This window comes from Marmota monax, unplaced genomic scaffold (assembly GCF_021218885.2).
Source record: "Marmota monax isolate L192 unplaced genomic scaffold, Marmota_monax_Labrador192_F-V1.1 WCK01_AAM20220418_F8-fsc00051, whole genome shotgun sequence".
Classification (NCBI taxonomy): domain Eukaryota; kingdom Metazoa; phylum Chordata; class Mammalia; order Rodentia; family Sciuridae; genus Marmota; species Marmota monax.
Genome location: NW_026695202.1, coordinates 9487061 through 9508957, shown reverse-complemented (window position 1 = coordinate 9508957; position 21897 = coordinate 9487061). Strand labels below are relative to the sequence as shown.

Genomic DNA, 21897 nt, shown 5'->3' with positions numbered 1-21897 from the left:
TGTGAGCTGGGAACACAGTGTGCTCTATGTAGCCGCTTCTTTTTGTGTGACTTCCCAGAGTTCAGGTCCTTCAAGGGGCCTAGCAAATGCCAGGCCTGGGCCACATCCTTACAGATGTTGATCCCAAGACAGCAGGTGCCATTTCTTCCTATTTTCCAATTAGCGAATCTCATAGAAGAAAGCCGATTGGCTCCAACTGAGTCACATGATGGTCCCTTGGGCCAATTACCAAAGACAAGGTGACAGGGTTCCATGATTGGCCAAATGCGAGGCGCTGTGGGGGGACACCGGCTAAGGCGGGGGAGGGAGGTCAGGGACAAATTAGTGATGGCGGAGAAGGCAGGCCAGGCATCCGCAACGAAGCCGCGCGCTCGCTGGGCGCGGTGGCCTTAGCTGGGCGCGGTGGTGAAGGTCTGGTGAGCGGAGTGCGGGGCCGAGTAGGTGCTCGGGACATCTCAGGTGAGCGTGTCTTGGGGCGTTCGTTCTCTGTGGCAGGCCTGCGTGGAGTGAGCGCGGAGGACTCCGGGAGCCAGGGCACCGTGCGGGAGCCAGGCCACCTTGTCGGGTCCCTCCTCTGGCCCCTTCAGTTCCATACTTCCCCATACCGTGTCACTGCCTATGTGTGCCCCCAGGCACGCATGTGTGTTGGTGTCCTTATCCCATGTATCTGACAGCCTTGTCCCTCCCAGGGCAGGACGTCGCCTGATGCGCCTTCATCTCGGGCCTAGTCTCTCTGCTGCGCGCTCTCCCTGTACCTGGAATCAATGCACGAGCAGGACCATTGCGTTTCACACCTGCAGAGGGCGCTGCGCACACCGTGCCGCTAAGCCTCCTTTGGAGTTCTGCATGGCAGAACTGAATAATGGGGGCAACTGAATAAATGGGTGTGGGGGGCTGCGGAGGGGGATGGTCGGGGAGACTGAAGGGGCTCCATTTGGCATTTGGGCTAGAATCTATGGGGGAGGGGAGCCCAGGGGCTGCAGGATGAGGGGAGGGTCTGTGGCTGAGAGGTTGAGTGGGAAGGGAGGGACCACCCACTCTATCTGAGTTGTCCTCTCTAGCCATCCAAGTTGTCCAGACTCAAGGCCTTACCTTGAACTTGTCTCTCAGAAGTGGTTGCCAGGCAACAGCCCACGTCCACCAGGCTCTGGGCCACAACTTGTCGTGTTGGCATCCGCATTGCCAGAGAGCATCTGGGAGTCACAGGAGCCGTGGGAGGGGAGGCGAGGGCCCTCAGATCTTTGGGTTCCTCCTCGCTTGGAAGGGGTGATAGAGGCCACTGACCCAAGGGTAGGTGACAGCCTGGAATGTATGGGACTCCTGACTCAGAAGAAAACTCTCATGAAGCCAGAACCCCAGGCAGCAGCACACATGGCTTCCTGGAGTTGTGCAAGGCCACAGGCCACCAAGGCCTCAGGCACTCCTTGTCATTGGCAGCCCTGCTGAGAGTCTTGGTGGCTCCACTGTGGGGCAACTAATGCCCTGAAAGTCCCAGGACCCAAAGTCAGGAGTCCCAGGTCCTAGGCCCCTCTCTGCCATAAGCCTTGGGCGGCCTCCAGCCATTTATGTCACCTGTATGCACGTAGTTCATTTTGTTAACAAAGGTTTTTCTGGCCACCAACTATATGATGGGCCCTGACACAGGGTTGGAAACCAGGAGGACATGGACACAGGACTGTGCCCCAGCACTCATGAGCAGCCACCTGTGGGTCACTATGCTCTGGGCTCTGGGCGAGCAGAGCTGGGCCGCACTGACCCGGATGTTGCAGCCTAAGGCAGGGATCTGGGTGCGCGAGCCCTGGGGCTGAGGAGTGAGTAAGTGAAGGAAGACAGACAGTGGAGGAGAGGCTCGCTTCAGGGACAGGTGAGGACAGGCAGGGCCTGCTGGGGGTTAGTTCCTATTAGGGCCTGAACTGTATCCACTCGAATTCATAGTCAAAGAAGTCCTTACCCCAGGACCTCAGAATGTGACCTTCTAGGGAATAGCATTGCTGCAGATGTACATCAAGGTGAGGTCAGACAGCAGCAGGGGCGTCTCCTGATCCAATGGGACTGGTGCCCAAGGAGAGGAGAGATTTGGACACAGAGGTGCACACAGGGAGAATGCCACAAAAATACGGAGGTGAGGTGATGCCTCTCCAGCCAAGGACGCGAGCGGTGGCCAGCCAACCACCAGAGGCCAGGAGAGGAGCATGGACCAGGACGCCTCCATCTGGGACTCCCAGCCTCCTGAAGCCCGAGGCAGGCCTTTGTGGTGTCGAAGCCTGCGGGCCTGCCCCGTGGAGTTAACCGTCTACCCTCCCGGGTCCCTGGAGGATTCCTTCCCTCCTTCCACAGATGACTTATCGGGTGCTGTCAACTGCCCAAGATGGAGAGCAGAGATGGACAAGGCCTGTCTTCTGAGAGCCAAGGACGTCCCAGCGAAGAGGCAGTTCTGAAGCCCATGACTCCTGTTCTGGGTGGGAAAACAGACCTGGGATGGGAGGTGACGTGTACAGAGCTCTGCAGAGGAGGGACAGGGCATGGCCTCTCGGCCTTGCTTTCTGCTTTAATGACCAGGAAACGTGTCAATATTTACTCATGGGAATGGCAGGCCCCGCCACGCTGGTCAGCACACCCAGAGCAGGCTTGGTGTCTCCATATGCAAGACCACAACGGTCTCTACTCTCTGCTGTGTCCCTACCACCTGCTCACAGGGCCGGGAGGGTCTCGCCCTGCTCTGGCCATACTCAATGGCCCCTATCTATTATGGGATGAGGGAAGAACACGCTTGCCTGTTTACCTGGGCAAAATGGCAGGTGGGCTCTTGGCCATCAAGATTTAAACCCTAGCTGCAACCCTTCTTAGCTCTAAGTGCCTCTGAGCTAGCCTTGGAACCTCTCTGAGCCTCAGTTTCCTCATCGGCGAAATGGGCTCCACAACCCCATCTCACAGGACCAGGAGGCGGAGGCTTGTTGGCTCCCACCGGGGTCAGCTCTGAGCCCTCTGTCCGGCAGGGGGCGCCACGGGACGTCAGGAACGTCCCCTTTCCCCTCGGCGCCCGCCCCGCTCGGACTCAGCCCGACTCAGCTCGACTCGGCCCCGCTCGAATCCACTAGGCCAGGCTCGGCTCTGTTCGTTTGGAGCCGTCTGGGCTCGGCTGGACTCGGCTCTATTCGGCCGCACGCGACCGGACTCGGTTCGGCTTAGGCAAGCTCGGCCTCGTTCGGATGTGCTCGGCTTGGCTCGGCTCGGTGCTCGCCACCGGGAGCTTACGGCTGTTTGCGCTCAACATGTCGGGCTTCCGGGGTGCAGCCCGGGCTCGGGGACCGAGCTGCTTGCTAGCCCTCGCGCAGGCTGGTCCTTGCGGGTGGATCCCGTGTGGCTGGGTGCTGAGGGTGCCCTGAGCGCGGCAGCGGTCGTGGAGATGAAGTTCCGTCAGGGTCACTCAGTGTTGGGGACTCGGTGGAGCCGACCGGGGCTCCCCCCCGCTGGAGGCCAGGCGGAGTGGTGCTGCTGGCGAGAGGGACCCTGCCACTTTGAAGGGAGTGCTGGCACTGAGGAGGAAGTGGGTGAAAGGGCGCCTCAGCCAGCCCCGAGCGTCCCTTCCCGTCCCCTGACCTCTTCCTTCGGAGGTGGGACGGGGCTGGTGGGGTGCGCGGCTGCCCCAGTGCGCGGGTCGCAGTGCAGGCTGCGGTGCACAGCGGCTCTCCCCAGCAGGTGGCGCTCACGCTTCCCTTTGTGTAGTGATCAAATTGGCTGATGACCTTGAACAAGTCGCATCTGTAACTTGCCTTTCCTGACTTACTTACATCGTTGACCCCAGGAGTCATCGCGGCTGCCTTCTAAGTGGGGGTGGGGGGGAAGGTTGGGGTGGCAGGTGGAGCACAGCTCTCATCTTCACAGGGGTCAGGCCTTCTGCACTGGGGTTACGCCTGTGCCATGGCAGGGTGCAGAGGACATGCCAGGGACCCTAGGCTTCCACACGGGGGTGTGTGGGAGGAGAGTGGGCACATAGTTCACCATATTCAGGATTTAGCCGGGCAAGCCCTGGTGGCAGCCATCTGCAGCGACCCTGCTGCCTGTCCACCTGGTGCTCAGGTTCTTTGTGTTCTCATGCCCATCTGGCCAGGGGACGCCAGGGCTCGGGGACCGAGCTGCTTGCTAGCCCTCGCGCAGGTATGGAAACCTGCCCAAGGCCACCCAGCTAGAAGGAGGTGGAAGTCAGCCACAACCCGAGTTTGTCTGCCCCAGGGCCAGCGCTGTCTCCAAGCCACCTGCCGAGGAGACCCTCATGGCTCAGAGGCCGCAGGTCGATGCCCAAATTCAGGGGTCTGCAGGGCAGAAAGAGTGAGACGAAGACTGTTGAAGTCGGAAAGTCCCAAGCTCTGCTTTCTTGTCTTCTTCTATCCCTAGCAGCTGCTCTGGACCCAGGGGACAAGGCCCCTTCTCTGAGGCGTCACATGGCTGGAAACCCATGATGCTCGCCCTGGGACTGGCCAGCCCTCCCCTCCCCAGACCTCAGCCTCCTCCTCTGTTAAGTGGATGGGCAGCTTTGCCCTGCGGAGGGGCTGCGGAGTGCAGAGGGCGCACGCGCTCACACACGCCCCACCTCCTTTCTCTCCATCCCCCTTCCAGGTTTTCCAAGCCCCAGGCTCTGAGACAGCCCAAAGCTTCCCCACCCCCATCCTGCTGACTCAGCCCTTTCCCCTGGGGGTGGCAGTGTGGGGAGGGTGGCCGCCCGCAGCAGACCTGGCTCTGTGCCCTGCAGAGCCCTGCAGACAGCGTGGCCAGAGTGGGCCTGACGTGGGTCCCCGTGGCCACAGTCCCTCCAGCTGCTTTCCTCGGGTCCCTGGTGGCCCTCAATAGACCTTGGGGCTCCAGGTCGCTTTGTGGATGGGTGGGTGGGTTGGTGGCTGGGGGGGACAGCACAAGGCTGGAAGTCAGCGGAGTCTGGCTCGCATCCCAGCCTGGACTCCACTCTGCTCTGTGGCCTTGAGCCAAAGCCTTGGCCTTCCTGGGCCCCAGAGTCCCTGCCGGTCAGATTAAAGAATCGGCTTAGCTCATCTGCGAGGCTTCTCCCAGGCCTGACGTTCTGCTGTTTGACTGTCCCTAGAGATGACTGTAGTCACAGGCACACAGCCCAGGGCCTGCTCCATCTTCTCACTGGGCACCGTGAGTGTGGACTGGGTTTAACCTGCAAAGCCCAGATGCCACTGTGTCCCCTCGGGGCCCTCCCCTGCCCATGCATGGCACAGTGGGCACTCTGGTTGGCTGAAGAGCACTCCGGTTCTGCAGGGCCTGGGTTCCTGTCCACTGGCTGTGTGGAAGTCACCCAGACTGCAGGACTCCAGCTCCCTCCCGAGCCTGGGGGAGCACCAGCTGAAATGACGAGTAAAAATGTCCCTTGGGAATAAAGGCTCCTAGAGAGACAGCGCCTGGCCCAGGTCGTAGGTACTCAGTAAATGTGGAACAGCAGGTAGGAAGGGTCTTTGGGCCTCCGGGTCTCTAGCCCCAGGAAGCCGGAGCCAGGAGCCAGAGCGGTAGCCTTGGCCAGACTCCCCTCGCTTAGCCAGAAGGAAACTGAGGCAGGAGCCGGGGCACACAGGCTGCTCTCCTGTGGATTTGGGGGATCATCTCTGTGGGGGGTTGGCCCTAGGAGACCAGGAGGCTGGAAGGGCTTTGGTACACATGGGCAGAGGGACCTGGCTGCCCACTCAGTAGGGACTTGGGGAGGTCATGTCTGTCCAGCCTTTACCAAGCTGTCCCATGGGCCTCCTATGGAGGGTCTGAGAGGTGAGGTCACTGATGGGTAGCAGGGCAAGGATTTGAGCCCGTGCTCCAAAGGACAGTGCCAGCACCCTCACCTCTAGCCACCCTTCTTCTGTGGCTCAGCAGACGGCTCAGGCTCCTCTGGGGGACCCCCGGGTAGGGCTGGAAGTCTGCAGTGTTACCTCCCCACTTCCAAGCATCTTAGGGACTCCCACTCCCCTCCCTGTCTCGGTTCCAGTCCGCTCGTGGAGGGTGGAGGGGCCGTGGACTCCCTTCTGCTCTGACTTTCAGGCACTGACTCCCCCAGAACCCCACCGGACCAGCAAAGAGTTAAGCCAAGGAAATCCCAGCCCCTGTATCTGGTGGAATCCAGGGCGGCAGGGGAGGGGCCGGAGGAGGGGCAGTGGGAGGCCAGCTGGCTCCTCCGCCCTCCGCCCTGCGCCCTCCTCCATCCCGCCGGCTGCCCGCCCACTGGGGCCTGGGGGTCTGGGCCAGCAAGGAGTTATTATCGCAGACATGGGCCAAGGAGCCAGAGGCCGCCCCGAGGCCCAGGGTCCGTGAGCCGCAGGGCGAGGCCTCAGGACACAGGGTGAGTGTGGCCACCGGCTCCTCTGCTTCTGCCCAGGGGCTGAGGGGCCTGGGGTTCTTCTTCTCTCCCCTCCTCCTGGACAGGCCCTGCTCCCCCACCCCCTGACCAGGCCAGCCCCTGGGGCATCCCCTCCCCCCCTGCTGGCCGTGGCCAGGGGCTCCCCTCAACGGTGCTGGCTCAGCTCCAGCCCTGGGTCTAGCCCAGCCCGCTGGACCCCTGCCACCCCACCCCAGAAGACCCAGCTCCCCAGCGGAGGCAGCAGAGACCCCTAAAGTCACCCGATGCCATGGCTCCCACACTGGGTCCGTGCCTGGCAGCCTCCCCGGGCGGCCAGCAGTTCTAGCTGTGGCCACGGCTGCAGCTCTGCTTCCTGCTTCCTGTTCCCTGGGCCCCGCCCTGCGGCTCGTTGTGACTCCCATCTGGCTGGGCCCATAGGGAACAAAACTGTCTCCAAACCGTGCCAGCCCTCTGGAGAAAGTTGTGAGCCTTCCGGCCCGCGCTGGCACAGGGAAGAGGCTGCCCCAGGCAGAGGAAGGAACAGATTCTTACAAGTCTTTGACAGGACAGGCACTCTGCCTGCCTATGGGCCTCTCAAATAGTCATCTCCTTGGCAGGGAGGTGCTGTCAGAGAACAGGAAACCCAGAGAGGTTAAGTCAGTAGTCTTGGGTTGCACAGCTTGGAAACGACTCAGATCTCAGTTCTGAATCTAAGGGCTCAGCTTTTCCCACAGGATGAGGCCACACCTATGGCCAGAAAGAAGAAGGGGAATTTGCTCAGAGCTGTAGTTTATAAATGAAAGGGGAGGGCGATAACTCTGAGGAGTGCAAGCCTGTTGAGCAAATTCAGGAAGCCCCCACCCCAGGGTGGGCAGAGAAGAGCTTGGGAAGGGTCACCTCCAGGAGGCGGGGTGGCTCTGGAGACTCCAGTCTGCTGCCTCCCCTGGCCCCCAGGGCTCTTGCCCCTTCAAAACCCAGCTCCCCCCTCCGTGCTCGGCTGAGCTAGCATGGCATTTCAAAAGATCGCTTTACCCTCTCTGGGTGTATTAACCACAGAAAAATATTTTTGAATTGTACTAAATGTTAAGGGAGAACATAAAGGAAATAAGCAAACAAGAGCCGGAGTGTAAAAACCAGTCTGGTTTCAAAAGCCGAGTTTCTGAGTTTCTGATCCTGCGATAACTGGGTGGCGCCAGCCCCCAAGGAGGCTGCCACCACCTCAAAGGCTTGCTGCCTGGCTTCCTGCCCAGTCGTCCCCAGGCCGGCTCCTTTGGCTGGTGGCCAGGCTACTTCCTGCCCTGCTCCTGCCGCTCTGAACCTCTTCATGGCCACGGTCAAAGACAGATCCTCACACCAATCCTTGGACTTTCCTAGTCCTGCTTCTTCATTCCAATTTACCACCTTGGCAGCTGATTGGCAGGTCCACGATGATTGACACAACCACCTTCCAATGACCTAACTCGCTCTGAGCTTTCTCTGCGGAGCTCAGGGTAGGGTTGAGTTGCCCAGGTTGCTGACTGCGCAGAGATGCTGTGTGAGATGGGCTTACACCAGCCTTGCTAAGTCGCACACCTGTAGAGTGGCGTTTCCCCGAAGGGGACGTCTTGGTTTCTAATTTGTCCATCCAGAGGGTGCCTTCTCTACTTCACAGAAAGGTGCTACGAAGGCTAGGATGGCCTGCAGCCTCGACTCAGCATGCCAACCTGGGTCCTCCAGGATTCAATAACCATCACCACGCGTAACCCCTGCGTCTCTTGTGTACCTTCCTTGCCACCTGCCGAGGAGCACTCCTGTTCCCTTTGCCGGGACCGTGGAGATCCCAGGCAGAGCAGGGCCAACCACCCCTCTTCTCTCCTGAGAAGCCGCGTGCAGGATCTCTTGGGCTTGTCCCCAGTGGCTCTGACTCCCTCCTGCTGCCCCGGGCTGGGCAGAGGGTCCAGAATGGAAGGGAGAGAGGTGTTTTCTGGGCCACTGGGGCATCCTCCTCACCCTCCCCCAGCCCCGCCAAGGCCCCTGGGACCCTCGTCCGCTTGGGTCTTCAGAGGGGCATCCTCCGGTCCTGCCAGCGTGTGGCAGAAGCCACATGGACAGGCGCCCACTGGGAGACTCAGTGTCCAGGCCGCAAGTCAGTGTCCTCAGGGAGCTGGCGTCCCTGTGTGGCCTCAGTCTTCTTGTCTGTTAAATGGGGGCCCGCCCCTGGCTCCCCGGCTTATGCAGCAGCAGCCACCCTGGGCACTGCACATGGAGATGTTGAGTGAGATGCGGTTTCTGTTCCTCCTTCCTCTTTCCAGGTCACCATGGGGACACCTACCCTAGGTCCCCTCTGGGCAGTACTCCTGCTCCCTCTTGTGGTGTCTGGGGTCCCCACTGAGGAGCCCACCTCCGGGGAAGCTGTGGCCTCCAACCTCTCTGGGGGCTGCCGACGGTGCTGTGACTCCGAGGACCCCCTGGCGGATGCCGCGGAGGTGTCCCCAGCCTCTCCATCTGCCCTTCCCTACGTCCTGCCCGAGGTCAGGCCCTACATCAACATCACCATCCTGAAGGGTGAGTCCCACAGGTGGCTGGGTGGGACTGTAGGGGACAGGGAGGGCCTGGGGGGAGGTGGCGGAGCGGGAGAAGCGAGGATGGGTCTTTCTGTCACTCACTGTGCGTGGAGCACCCAGTGTGTGCGGGGGCTCCGAGTGCAGAGGCTGGGGCAGGGGCCACAGCACGGGCCGAGGCCCCAGGGCAGGGCCTGAAGAAGCAGGGAAGGGGGAGGGAAGCAGGCCAGACCCCCTGAGCCCATCCCTGCCAGTCCCCATCAGCACCCTGCTTGTTCCCCAGCGGGGCAGGTGGTGTTGAGTTGAGGAACCTGATTCTACTTAGGTTTCAGGTGGATCCTGCTAATGTCATGTGCAGAACAAGTGGCAGGGGACAAAGGTGCAAGCCAGAACCCCTGGGGGGGCCACAGGGCCGTCCAGGAGAGGGCTGGCTTCCTGCCCTCTACCATCAGCCATGAAGGAAATTACTTGGGGCTCTGAGCGGTGACGCCCTGGCCAGGCCCTCTGCCTCCTTGGTCTCCCTCTTGGCGCACACTGACCCCACGAGGCGGTACTTTATCATCCCGCCCACTTGGCAGATGAGGAAACCGAGTCTGTCCCACTCTGGTGGTCAGCTGGCCTCTGAGGCCTCTGCCCCAGATGTCACCTTCTTGTCTTATGTTCGGGTCAGCCTGGAGCAAGGACTGGGAGGTGTGCCTGCCTGGGGACTTGGTTACAGTCTACTGGCCCCCAGGGCAGGCGGAGACGGGCTGGGGGCCCAGGGCAGGGGGGTTACAGGGCAGATGGCCCCACCCCTAATTGCAGAGTTTGCCTTGCGTGTGTCCCATGTCCCCATGCTTTGTGGGGGGGCTCACCAGCTTGCCTGTGAGGCCCGTCAAGGTACAGACAGGAGAAGCAAAGCCCCCCCAGGACCTGCCCCACATCACTGTGTGCACAGTCCGGACCCCAGAGCTTTGGATTCTGTGGTTTTCCCAGGGGAGGGGGGTCGGTTCTGGGTTCCTTCTCTGGGTCACTAAGGACTGCACCCCCACGCCCCACCTGCCTGCCAGCCTGGACAGTGGCGGCCTCCCTGCTGGGGAGGAGGAGCAGGCTGGTCTGGGGACGGACCATATCTTGAGTTGTGGAGATGGTCGCGGCTTCTCCTCTAAGGAGGCTCTTGGGGAGGTGACCTAGGGCGTGAGGGGGTCACCATCAGTGCCGGGGCTTACCGGCCCCACACAGGGGCGGAGCCTTCCAGAGAAGAGTCCTGGCGCCGCGCTCGCTCGTCCATTGACGCTTCCCCTTAACATCTCCACAGGTGACAAAGGGGACCGTGGCCCGCTGGGCACCCCGGGGAAACTGGGCAAAGAGGGTCCCCGAGGGGACCGTGGCCCGCAGGGTGCCAAGGGCGCCAAGGGGCAGGCCGGCAGCCCGGGCAGCCCGTGCCAGACGCGCTCCTCGGCCTTCTCCGTGGGCCGCAAGACGGCGCTGCACAGCAGCGAGGGCTTCCAGCCGCTGCTCTTCGACACGGTCTTCGTGAACCCCGACGGCCACTTCGACATGGCAGCCGGCCGCTTCGTGGCGCCCCTGCGCGGCCTCTACTTCTTCAGCCTCAACGTGCACAGCTGGAACTTCAAGGAGACCTACGTGCACGTGGTGCACAACGAGGCGGCCGCCGTCATCCTGTACGCGCAGCCCAGCGACCGCAGCATCATGCAGAGCCAGAGCGTGATGCTGGCGCTGGCGCCGGGCGACCACGTCTGGGTGCGGCTCTTCAAGCGCGAGCGCGAGAACGCCGTGTACAGCGACGACGTGGACACCTACATCACCTTCAGCGGCCACCTCATCAAGCCCGAGGAGGACTGAGCGCCTCCTGGGGCTGCAGCCGGCTCCTCTGGGAACAGGGTCTCTCCTCACTGCCACCTCCACCCGTGCCCCCAGCGTGCTCCTGTCCCTCTGTCCTCTCCTGGACTCACTTTCTGACCTGAGTTTTCTAGGCCTCTTCCAACCTGGAAGCCCAGTGTGTCCACCCCGGGGACTGTTCCCCGGGTCTGGGCCAGGGCTCCGGCTTACTGTCTAGATCCTGGGCGATGCTGATGCTGCTGGTCTGTGGACCATGTTTGAGTCATCAGGTTCTAGAACTTTCCCAACATTCTAGTCCTTCTGAACATTCTGGAATCCCCCCTCCTAGGATTCTCCCCACATCCTCAGATTCTCTCGTCACTCTGCACTCTCCCCCCTTCTGTTCTGTGTGCCCTTTCCCCTCTTCTCTCACCCCCTCTCCACCCCCATCTCTGCACCCACCTTTCATTTATTCATTCATCAAACACCGAGCACTCACTCCGCCAGGCCCTGGGAAAGCTGAGGTAGTCAGACCCAGGCCCTGCCCCTTCCCAGTGTCCCCTGCCCCTGGTGAGCCCCCAGTCTAGCCCTGGTGGGGGCGGGGGCAGACACCATGGGTGCTCTGGAGGTCTGAACCAGATCCTACAAGGCCGAGAGCTGTGTCCACGCAGGCCCGTGTCTGGGTGTGCAGCCAGTTGGGTCCTCATTTTCCACTGCTCCCTGATGGCACAGGGTTCCCAGGGTGGAAATGGAATCCTCCTCCTGTGTGTGCCCTGCTGTCCAATGCCCGTCAGAGCAAACCCCAGAGGGGCCTTCCCAGTTCAAGGGTCCTGTGAAAAGACCCAGGAATTGGGAGCATTTGGGGGTAAATCACCCCTGTGGAATGACACCAGGCTCCTGGCTTCCCACAGAGCTGGTGTAGGGACCCAAGAGGACTCCCCGACTTGTCCCTGGCTCTCCCCCACTGTCCTGTCCCAGGGCTCTGCCAGGGCCTCGCTCAGCCCCTCTTGCCAAAGGCATCTGAGCCTGTTTCCCAGAACTTCCAGCCACTGGCAGACACCCATGTCTGACCCCAGGTGCTCTCCAACGCTCTAGGTCCCTCTCGCTAGCCCAGTGTTCCTGACTCACCAGGCTCTGTCAAGGTGCTAAGGCCCCAGGGGGCAGCTCCTGTCTGCACAGCCCCTGCCAGCCTGGCAATGGGCCAGGACGGAAGGCTCGGGCTGTGGGGCCCTCAGCAGGTCTGGGAGCAGGGGCAGCAGTGTTCAGGTCATTTGTCCCCCACCCCAGCCATGCCGCCAAGAGAGGCCCTGGAGAGGCCAAAGGAAAGCAGGACATCAGGCCTCTGTCCCTCTCCCTTCTCCAGGGCGTGTGGTCTGGTGGCTGCCAGCCTTCCTCTGCCCCAACCCAGGTAGCCTGACCTTCTCCCCAGAAGGAGGTCACCTCTGCCCACTGGTGCTTCTGCAGATTCTGGGGCAGAGGTGGCCTTGGGGGGTGGTCTCTGGTGCTCACATCCAAGGGAGCTGTGGCCACGTGGGCAGGCCACGGGAGCAGGGCCTGCCATGTGCCACAAAGGCTGGTGCTATAAAACCACCCAGCCCTGCTGTGCCCTGCCCCACTTGCCCAGCGCGATTAAAGGATGCTGAGTTCTCCTGGCGGCTCGGGCTGATTCTTTCTGCTCTACGCCCCTGGCCCGCCTTCAAGAGCAGCTGCTCCTGGTCCTGCTGGGGCCTAGATCCAAGATGCAGAGAGACTGGGGCAGCCCCAGGCTTCGCTCTGTGCGTTCCCTGCCCACATAGAAACTGGCCCCTGGCTCACTCATAGCCAGTGTGCCCTGGAGTTGGTGGAACCAGCTCAGAGACCGCTGTGACCTAGGGAGTCCCCACCCTGAGCCTTAGTTCACTCAATACACAATGGGGCTGATGGCAGTTGACCTCATGGGGTGACCACAGGCTTAGATGGGTGCCAGCATTTATTGAGCACCTGTGGTGTGCACAGAGGCCACAGTGAAAGCACAGTGCCTCGCTTCCTTGGAGAATATCCAAGGAGGTGCATCCTAGCCAGTCACTTGGGTGCCACACAGACCCCAGCCCCTCACCTGGGACTCTGCCTCATTACTGCTGGGTTTGGTGGCTTTCTGAACACTGGGAGGAAGACGCATGCTAGAAGGAGCCAACCTGCAGCTGCCCCAGACCAGCCCGGCCCAGCAGGGGAGGACACAAGGGCCCATGTCCTTGGGCCACCTGCACCTGATGCCCTCCAGCAGTCTCTGAGAGACCCCCACTGTCAGAAGCTACAGCGGGAGACCCCAGTCTCTTTGTCTGGGCTCCAGTTATTCATAACCAGCCTGCCAGCACCCAGCTCAGGCCCTGGGCTCCGGGGGAGGAGGCTGCCCCAGGGCCGGGAGCCTTTGGTCCTGGGTGTCCCTGGGGCTGGCAGTAGGCGAGGTGGCCAACGGTGGTCAGCAAAGCTTCTGAAACGTCTTGCCAGGCACCCGCAAGAGGACTGATGTTTGTCCTTTGCAAACTGAAGCTAGATTCTCTAGACATCTCCAGGCCACGTTGGTCCAGGGCACCAAGCCCAGCACCCCAGCCCACCTCGGCCACCCCTCTGACCCCTGCATGGGCTTCCTCCAGCTGCACTTCAGACTCAGTCTCTGGACTGGCCAGTTTCACACTGAGCCTCAGACTTTGTGCCACCTGCCTTGGTGGCCTCGCTCTGACAGTGTAGGAGCCACTGACCTTGAGGAAGAAGGCGCAGGATAGGTAGGGGGCAGACTTGCAGTGCAGCACAAGTGACCAGAACGCTTTTGCCCAACACAGCGGCTGCTCAAGTTCACAAAGCAGAACAACAGACCCCCAGGGGGGAGTTAATAGATTTTCCACCAAAAACAAAGAAAAGGGAACAACCCAGGTAGGTAATGGCGGACAGGGGGACAGGCCAACCCCAAGGCAGCTAAGAACCCACTCTTAGATCCACGTCTACACCCTGAAGTTCACACCTGTGAACACGCCACGGAGGTGAGGCCCGCCCCGGCCTCTCCAAGGCCCCCACCCGGCCTGGCTCACAGTGGGTGTCCCTTCCTTCCTCTTAATAACATCCATGGGTGCCGCACCTTGACCCCTCCTTAAATTGCTTTCTGCAACACCAAGGACCCTCATGGCCTGAGCTGGGGTCCACCTCCCTTTGGGGACCTCCTTGGGATCCCTGTCCGGGTGACATCGTTTGGCGACCACGGAGGGACCGTGAGCCACAGCACTGACGTAGGTTTAGCCAAATGCCGAATTCCGTTTCTTTTGGCTCTTGCCTGGTGGTTGCCCTCCCTGTCAACTCCCTTCACGTCCAGTCTCTCACCCCCGTGGCCTGAGGCCCCCGCACCCCAGGAAAAGAAGGTTCGTTTACAAAGGCCCCGGGGCAGGGGAGGAGGCTGATCCCTTTGGCAAAAAACAAATCGGTCAAAGGAAAGGAGTCCCAGACTCCAACCAGCAGCCGCTCCCAGGGTGGTCCCTCCTGCAGCACCCCCCCCCCCCCGCCCCCCTCCAGGGCCCTGCCTCCAGCCTCCCTTCCTCAGTGGACACCTGCTCTGCTGGTCCCTGGCACCTCCAGCCCTTGGACTATATTGTCATTTTCTTTTGAAACGGTGCTGGGGGGAGCGGGGGGGGGCTACAAACGTTCTGATTGTTTCCCCATGAAAGAGCCCGTCCTGCCCACTCCAAGGCCCATGGAGAGCACTGGCCGGCGCAGGGTGTGCGGGTCACTGGCGGAACTGTCCCTTTACCCCATCCCACACATTGTCCTGACTCAAACACCAAGTGGATCCGCCAGGTCCACCGTCCTTGACCTTGAGGACGCTTCTGTTCTCTGTATGTTCCCTTCCTCCTCCCTCCCCTCTCCCTCCTTTCTTCCTCTCTCTCTCTCTCTCTCTCCTTAATGCTGGGACTTGAGCCCAGGGACACTGTACCTCTAAGCTACATTCACAGTCCTTTTTATTTGAGACAGGGTCTCACTAAGTTGCCGAGGGTCTGGATAAGTGGCCCAGGCTGGCCTTGAACTTGTGATCCTCCTGCCTCCACCTCCACTGGACTCACACGGGTACCACCACACCTGGCATCTGCTCGCCTTTGAGTGGACAGATGCTGACACTGAATCACCTAGCACACGCAGTCGGTGCTGCCCAGGGATCTGGAGGCGCCTCAGCTCAGGAGTTAAGATCTCCGACTGCAGACCTCTGGGCTTTACTCCAGTGTGTGGACGGTCTCCTCATCTGCAGCCCCTCGAAGCTAAACTCTGACGATGATGCTCTCAAGGCTTTCCAAGTCCTCGGAGCCGCGAGCTACCAATGTCTCCACAAAGCCTCAGACTTCCCAATAACAAGGAAAACATTTCCTAACCCCTGGGGAATGGACTCTCACTCCTGAGAGAAAAGAAGTTCTTTTGAAATTCGGGCTTCTGGGACCAGGAGACAGCTCGGGACTGTCCCGGGGAGGCCGGTTTCAGGAAACGTGGATGCTGTTTGGACTCAAAGCCAAACCACTGCACAAAGCCACACAAGGACTCAATTACGAGCCCTTGGACCGGACGGGAAATACAGGGAGCTTTTTGGAAACTCAGGACTTGTGGCTTTGTCCCAGCCTTGGGGACTCAGGACTTAGACAGAAAGACAAGGTGTGGCACTGGGGGGTCCTCACTCGAAAACCGGGGGACATGCCGCGGCCAGTGGCTCTCATTTCTAAACAACCAGAGCCCCTGGCGTGCAGATGGCCTGGCGCCTGGAGCTGTCACTGCCACAGCTTCTCTGGTGACAGAAGTGACTTAAAGTAACCTCAGGATCTCGTTAGAGGCCCTGATACCCACCAAGCTCAAATGGTATTAAATTATAAACTACAGGGCACCAGGCCCAGCTGAGGACGACTCTCAACGGGAAGGCCTGCCTCTGAGAGTCCTTGGAGCCACTCCCAGCCGCGGCCAACCCACGCCCGGGCCTTGCTTCCTGCCCCAGGGAAAGAGGGGACTGGCCCCCTCCTGCGTAGAAACCATGCGGCAGGTTCATCCCACGGACCCCAGCTTCATGCCTGGCCTTGACCCACCCCGATGATGGTGGTTTACAGACAGAAGCAGCCACAGGAAAGAAGGACGCGCAGGACAGCAGTGACCGCCCCCGGGAGGCAGTGCCCAGGTAGCAGTAAGGCATTGCACGGGACAGCAAAAGGGCAGTGCCCGGTAATCCAGGGAATACACTGGCCGGTCAAATTTTGCTAGACAAGCAGCACCTCAAGGTGTTTTAGAAATGGCCCTAATACCCTGACCCCAAATTTAGATATAAGTCCATGTTGTTCAAACGTTAAGGAGGAACGGGGAGCCAGGGGAGGTATCGGCCAACAGGACGGCCGTGGGTAAAGGGGGGAGGTCACACACGTGCACTGCCACAGGTCGATCAGCGCGAAGGTATTAAAGGGACCCAGGCCTCATGCTACTGGGGAGGGATGCCTTAGCCACCTTCGTCACTCATGCTCTCTGAGAGGTCACCAAAGCGTGTCCCCCTTGTCCCCATAACAATCGGGGGGTGGGTGAACCAAGCCACCACCTTAACTTAACCTAACACGAGGACGAGGCATGTTCCCTGGAGAAGACTGGCAGCTGGAGTTCACCCAGGTGCCTCCGGGTCAAGGATGTAAGGTTTTGCTGATCCTTTTTCTGGTTGGATGGAAGCAAAAAGACCAGGAAGTTGCCAAGGCTCTATCAGATGAAATCGTTCTAGGTGTGGACTTCACTTCACAGTGACAGTGAACCTTCTTTTGTCTCCAAGGTGACATAAGATTTGGGGAGGGGGTACCAGGGAATGAATCAGGGGCACTCGACCACAGAGCCCCATCCCCAGCTATTTTATATTTTATTTAGAGACAAGAGTCTCTCTGAGTTGCTTAGGGCCTCGCTGTTGCTGAGGCTGGCTTTGAACTCCCCATCCTCCTGCCTCAGCCTCCTGAGCCGCTGGGATTACAGGCGTAAGCCAGTGTGCCTGGAGGGAGTGGCTTACTCTTTTGTACCTTTCGGCTTCCCCAATTATCAGAGGTTAAGAGGGGTAATTTACACGTTAAAGCCATGTTGGCAAAACTGGACTGGAAACTTCAGTGCTTTGGTTACGTCTGTTAAGAATCTGAATTTCCCCCGAGGAAGCCCTCATGACATACTGTTTGCTACTTCACTGCAGGCCACTTAGGGATCCTAGGACACGAGGTGATTAAATATGTAATCAACTTAGGCCAAGTACAAAAAGCCTTGATCAAATAAGATAACCATTCTCTGCTCCTAATCATGTAACTTACACCCCCAAAGTGCAACCTGGGGATCTTGTCTTACTGAAGACCTGGAAACAGATGCTCTCTCAGATCAGCCTCTTCCAGGACTGAAAGGCCCTTGGCACAGAGTCCCTCTGTGCCATACAGCAGTGAAGCCACGGGCCATGCTTTGCGGACGCTGTGTCAAGGACAAACATTGTTTTTCTTAAGTCTTCACAGTAGCTAGAACCAATCAAAGGACTGTCTCCTCTTCCTGCAAGCCTTTGAGAGACTTGAAAAAGGGCAAAGAAAAGACGCTGGTCATCAGTACTCAGGCTGAGTCTCGTGAGTCCTGTTACCATTTTTTTGGTGCCGGGTTTGAACCCAGGGGCACTTAACCACCGAGCCACATCCCCAGCCCTTTTTTGTATTTTATTAGAGACAGGGTGTCACTGAATTGCTTGGGGCCTTGCTAAGTTGCTGAGGCTGGCATTGAACTTGGGATCCTCCTGCCTCAGCCTCCAGAGCTGCTGGAATGACAGGCGTGCGCCACCGTGCCTGGCCCTACCTTACCATTAACATTAATACTCTCATTTATATTTTTTCTTCTTGTTCACTCTTTAGGCACTGTGTTATATGTTAGATAAGCGACCCTGTATTTGGCTCTGTTAATCCATTCACCTGTAGGTTTTCTTTAGGGGATGATCGTCTTATGTATGATTCCTCATCCCACCGATACTGACGGTGTCTGAGCGAGGCCCTGGTGTGTAGCATGGCAGGATCAGGATGGCTTTCTGCATTAGGAACGCTTGTTTTCTTGATCCTGGGAGAAGTGCTACTATCTCAGCCTCTGCCACGTGTGGGAATTTGCTTTGGTCTTGGTGTTTTTACTCTGCTGCCCACGTAATGTGTACGCTCCCCACAGCTTCAGTACCACAAGGTGTGTGTTCCTAAGACCCATTTTAGTCCTTCTTATTTTCTCTTCCTGTGAAGAACTGAACTCCTCCCTTGACTGGGCCCTGAACTATGCTAAAGATATTATCCAGGATGATGGCTGGACTTGGGGCCTGTTTCCCACCTCTGTCCTTCGGGGGTACCTTGGTGGGTGTCTCAGTTAAGTCTTCAAACATTTGTAAAAGAACAATGGCCGAGTCCCCCGTTTGGTCGGGTGCCACAGGTTTAATGGACCTCGGGGGCCCGTTAATACAACCTTCCCCTACAAGGCCACGGGGAAGTGTCTTCCCTCTCGGATTCAGAAGCCCAAATCATGTAAAACCCCATTTAGATCCAGCACCCACTATACCTCTGAGGAGAGACAACACCCATAGGAACCTAGCAGGCTGTCCCCAGGTGCGGGTGATGGCACCCGGCTTACGCCCACCAAGACAACCTTGTCCAGTGGCTTCTCTCTGCAGGGGACAAAGAAACCATTTGTTGGATCACTGGAAAAACTCAGCCTGAAGTTTGGGTTGGACGCCTACAGAAAATCGTCACATCGCTGTACGGTTACAGGACCTAGGTCAGTTTACAGCAGGGGGACCTGGGGCCAGGAGCACCCAGCGGTACCCACTGGCTTGCTGGTGCTAGCCTGTGGCCTTGGTTGCTGCCAGGCTGGTCAGGAAGATGCACAACAGGGACCTGTGGGTACAGGGACAGTGGATTGAAGTTCCGACAAGCCGCCAATCTCTCCTCTGTTCTCTTTGGCCCGTGGGCCTCCTCCCCCGACGTAGGACTAAAGGAGGTTCCTGGCGTCGTGGATCTCTTACCAGATTCACCCCAAAGGGAAACCCAAGGGAGACAGTCCGAGGTAGTCCGTGATTGGATTCTGAGGCCAGGATGGTGAGAAATGCCATCGACAAACACAGTGGCTCCTGACATCTTGGCAGAGGCACCAGGCGGAGCCTGTGCAGTTGCTAATGCAGAACGTGACGCGTGACCCTGATGCCCCTGGCCACCCGCCCTGGTGCTCCTTGGCTTACGCCCACAGATGGGCGCCCTGGCTGTCCTGCCTTGGGCTCTCTTTGGGGGTTTCAGGAGTCTCCTGGTGGAAGAAAAGCCTTCTCTTCCCGGCTCCTAACGTGACGTTGGGACATTGGTCTGCTGTTCCGTACGTCGCGGTGTGGCACGCGGGCTGCACCAAGGACTTCGATGCCTGAACCCTCTTCTCCAGAACACCAGCAGCTGATGGCTCTGAGCCCGGCGTGGTGGCGCACACCTGTGATCCCATCGACTTGGGAGGTTGAAGCAGGAGGATTGCAAGTTCAAGGCCAGCCTCAGCCACTTAAGGAGATACTGTCTCAAAATAAAAAGTGAAACAGGGCTGCGGATATGGCTCAGCGGTAGAGTGAATCCGAGTAACCTCCTTTCCCCAAAGTTGAACAGCAGACCCCAGCCCTCCATGGTCTCTTTGGATCAGTCAGGCAGAGGTTCCCCATCCCTGGCTGGGCAGGGTCCGCACCCCTGGTCAGCTCGAAGAAGATTCACAAGATGAACTTTCAGCCCACCTTTTCCCTTAAGAGAAAGTGATCAGCGCTGGGGCAGGGGTGAGGTAAGGTAGAAGACCTGAGGACAGGTAGGGGAGACTGGGGGACAGCTGAGGGCCGTGATTTGAAGTCTAGATGTAAAGTCCCTCCCTGCTAGCCACACTGTTCAGCGAATCAGCAGCCCTCAGGCTGCGGAGGCCCCTCAGCACCCTCCCTCCTGACCTGGGCCTGAAGAGAAACAGTCCATAGGTTGAGGGGCCGGCACACAGGGAAGCTGAGGAGCCGCTCTCAGATGGGCGTCTACACCTGGAGTGGACGCCTGGACACTCCCACGGTGAAGCCAGCCTGGGCCTCTGCAGTGCCCACACCCGGGCCTGTCCAGGTGTGTCCATGTGCCTCACCTTGACCCCTCCTTCTAAGGCTTTCTCAACACACCAAGGACCCTCAGGGCCTGAGCGGAGGTCCACCTCCTTTGGGGGACCTCCTTGGGACACCCGTCCCAGTGACGATCTTTGTGATGGAGACTCTGCCAACAGACGAGGCGTGGTGGGGCTTGGGCAAGGGTCAAAGGAACTGGAGGCTCTTAGCTTGCTGCAGCCTGTTGTGTTAGGGCTCTGTTTGAGAAGGAGGCAGAGAGAGAGATAGAGAGAGAGCGCGAGAGCGCGCGCACAAGGGTCGGGTTTGAGATGGGAAAGGCAGAACAAGCTTCGGAGGCCTTCGGTGTCAGGGTAAGCATGAGACTGACTTTCTAGGTGCTGGGGAGCCTTTAAGAGGTAGGTCCTGCTGGGTGTGGTGCCCTAATTCCAGCCACTCAAGAGGCAGAGGCAGGAGGATCACAAATTGGAGGCCAGCCTCTGCAACTTAGCAAGACTCTCCAAACAAGTTTTTTTAAAAAAGTGTGGCCATGTAGCTCAGTGGCAGAGTGCCCAGCACGTGCCAAATCCTGGGTTCCATCCCCAGTTCTGCTGGGTGTGGGGGAGGCAGGTCACTCCTGGGCCAGGTGGGGCACAGAGGGTGGGGAGGATGGGGAGGGGTAGTGTGCTGCAGGCCAGGTGAATTAGGGGTGCCATCCTGGATTTTGAAGGAGGACAGGGAGGTGGAGGGGAGGGAGGCGGCAACTAGGCGGGAGGTCTGACCTGGAACAAGGGCCTCTGTTGTTCCCCTCAGACGTTTCTCCGGCAGTGGGCAGGGTGGGCCTGGGTGTGCTGAGGTGCCTCTGCCCTGGTTCTGCCTGGTTCTGCCCTGGTTCTGCCCTGGAGAGCCTCTTGTGTGGCTGGAGGCTGGAGGATGCTGGGAACGCTCAGCCTCTTTGGACCTGCATGGTCTTTATTTGCATCAGATTCAGAGTCCCCCTCCTCTACCCATTGAGGACTGTACCCTGCTGAGGTCCCCAGTCTGTAGGGAGCGCCTGTAGTTTTCAGAGCCCGTGGGGGAGTGCCAACAGGGTAGAAAACATGAAATTACTGTCCATGTCCCAGAAAATAGGAAGCGTACGTGGCAGGGGCTTGGGAGATTCAGGGTGGGTCCAGGAGCCAGGGTGGGGGCTCCGGAGCCAGCCTACTCTCCCCTGAGCCCAGAGCATGCCACCTCTGGTTCCTTAGTGTGTGACCCGGCTTGCCACACCCGCTGGGTGATCCTCGGTTTTGCTGAGATTGGGGAAGGGAGGCATCCACGGGGAGGACCCCAGGGTGCCCACAGGACATTGCGTGGGGGGTGAATGGCTTTCGCAGAGTGTCTGGGGAAGAGCACTCTGGGCAGTGGGAAGCAGGAGTCCCTGGCCCCGCGGGGAGACCCTGCAGCCCTCTCCCTGCCCAGCTCCAGCCGCGGGTTTGTCACGGTGGCCACAGGCTGCCACGTGGGCGCCTGGGGACCAGGAAGCAGCCAAACTCCACGGGAACAGAATAGATGTGGAGAAGTGTGCGGGTGGGGCTGGCAGGGGACCTGGAGCCAGCGGCAGTGGCAGGAGCCAGAGAGGAAGGAGGGATTTCCAGGACACGAGTCAGGAGTTCACAGGGCTGGCCATGTGGCTTGGGGCAGCTGGCCTGCGAGGCAGGGGAGGCTGACCAGGCAGCAGAGGCAGGGTGGGGGAGGCCAGGCACACAGAGGAAGCAGGTGACCCTCTGCAGGTCACAACAGGATGGGGCTAGGGGCAGGGGCAGGCCAGCACATCTCTGTGGGTGGCTGATCTTTATTGCTGACCACTGACCACTGGTGACAGCCACCACAGACTTAGATGTAGTGACATGGGACTTGCTGGCGTCCGTTTTCATGGGCCACTTCCCTCTGCTGGCGTGGGGGAAATGCTACTGGGGTCCAGCCGGGGTCCCTCTCACCCACGATTCCTTGTGGTAACGGCCAGGTGCCTCCCGGGCAGCAGAGGGGCAGCTTCTCATGGCCTTGCTTCTTCTGCTAAATCTGGCAGTGTCCCCTCTGCCTCGGGCTCT

General features: G+C 59.5%; 1 protein-coding gene across 1 annotated transcript; it reads left to right on the top strand.

Moving 5' to 3' along the window:
• The first annotated feature begins 6121 nt into the window (after window positions 1-6121).
• C1qtnf6 (C1q and TNF related 6) lies at window positions 6122-12347 on the top strand. Its single transcript, XM_046429328.2, has 3 exons — window positions 6122-6340; window positions 8629-8881; window positions 10175-12347. The coding sequence occupies exons 2-3, from the start codon at window positions 8635-8637 to the stop codon at window positions 10720-10722; spliced, it is 795 nt and encodes a 264-aa protein (XP_046285284.1). The 5' UTR covers window positions 6122-6340; window positions 8629-8634; the 3' UTR covers window positions 10723-12347.
• Window positions 12348-21897: the final 9550 nt, after the last annotated feature.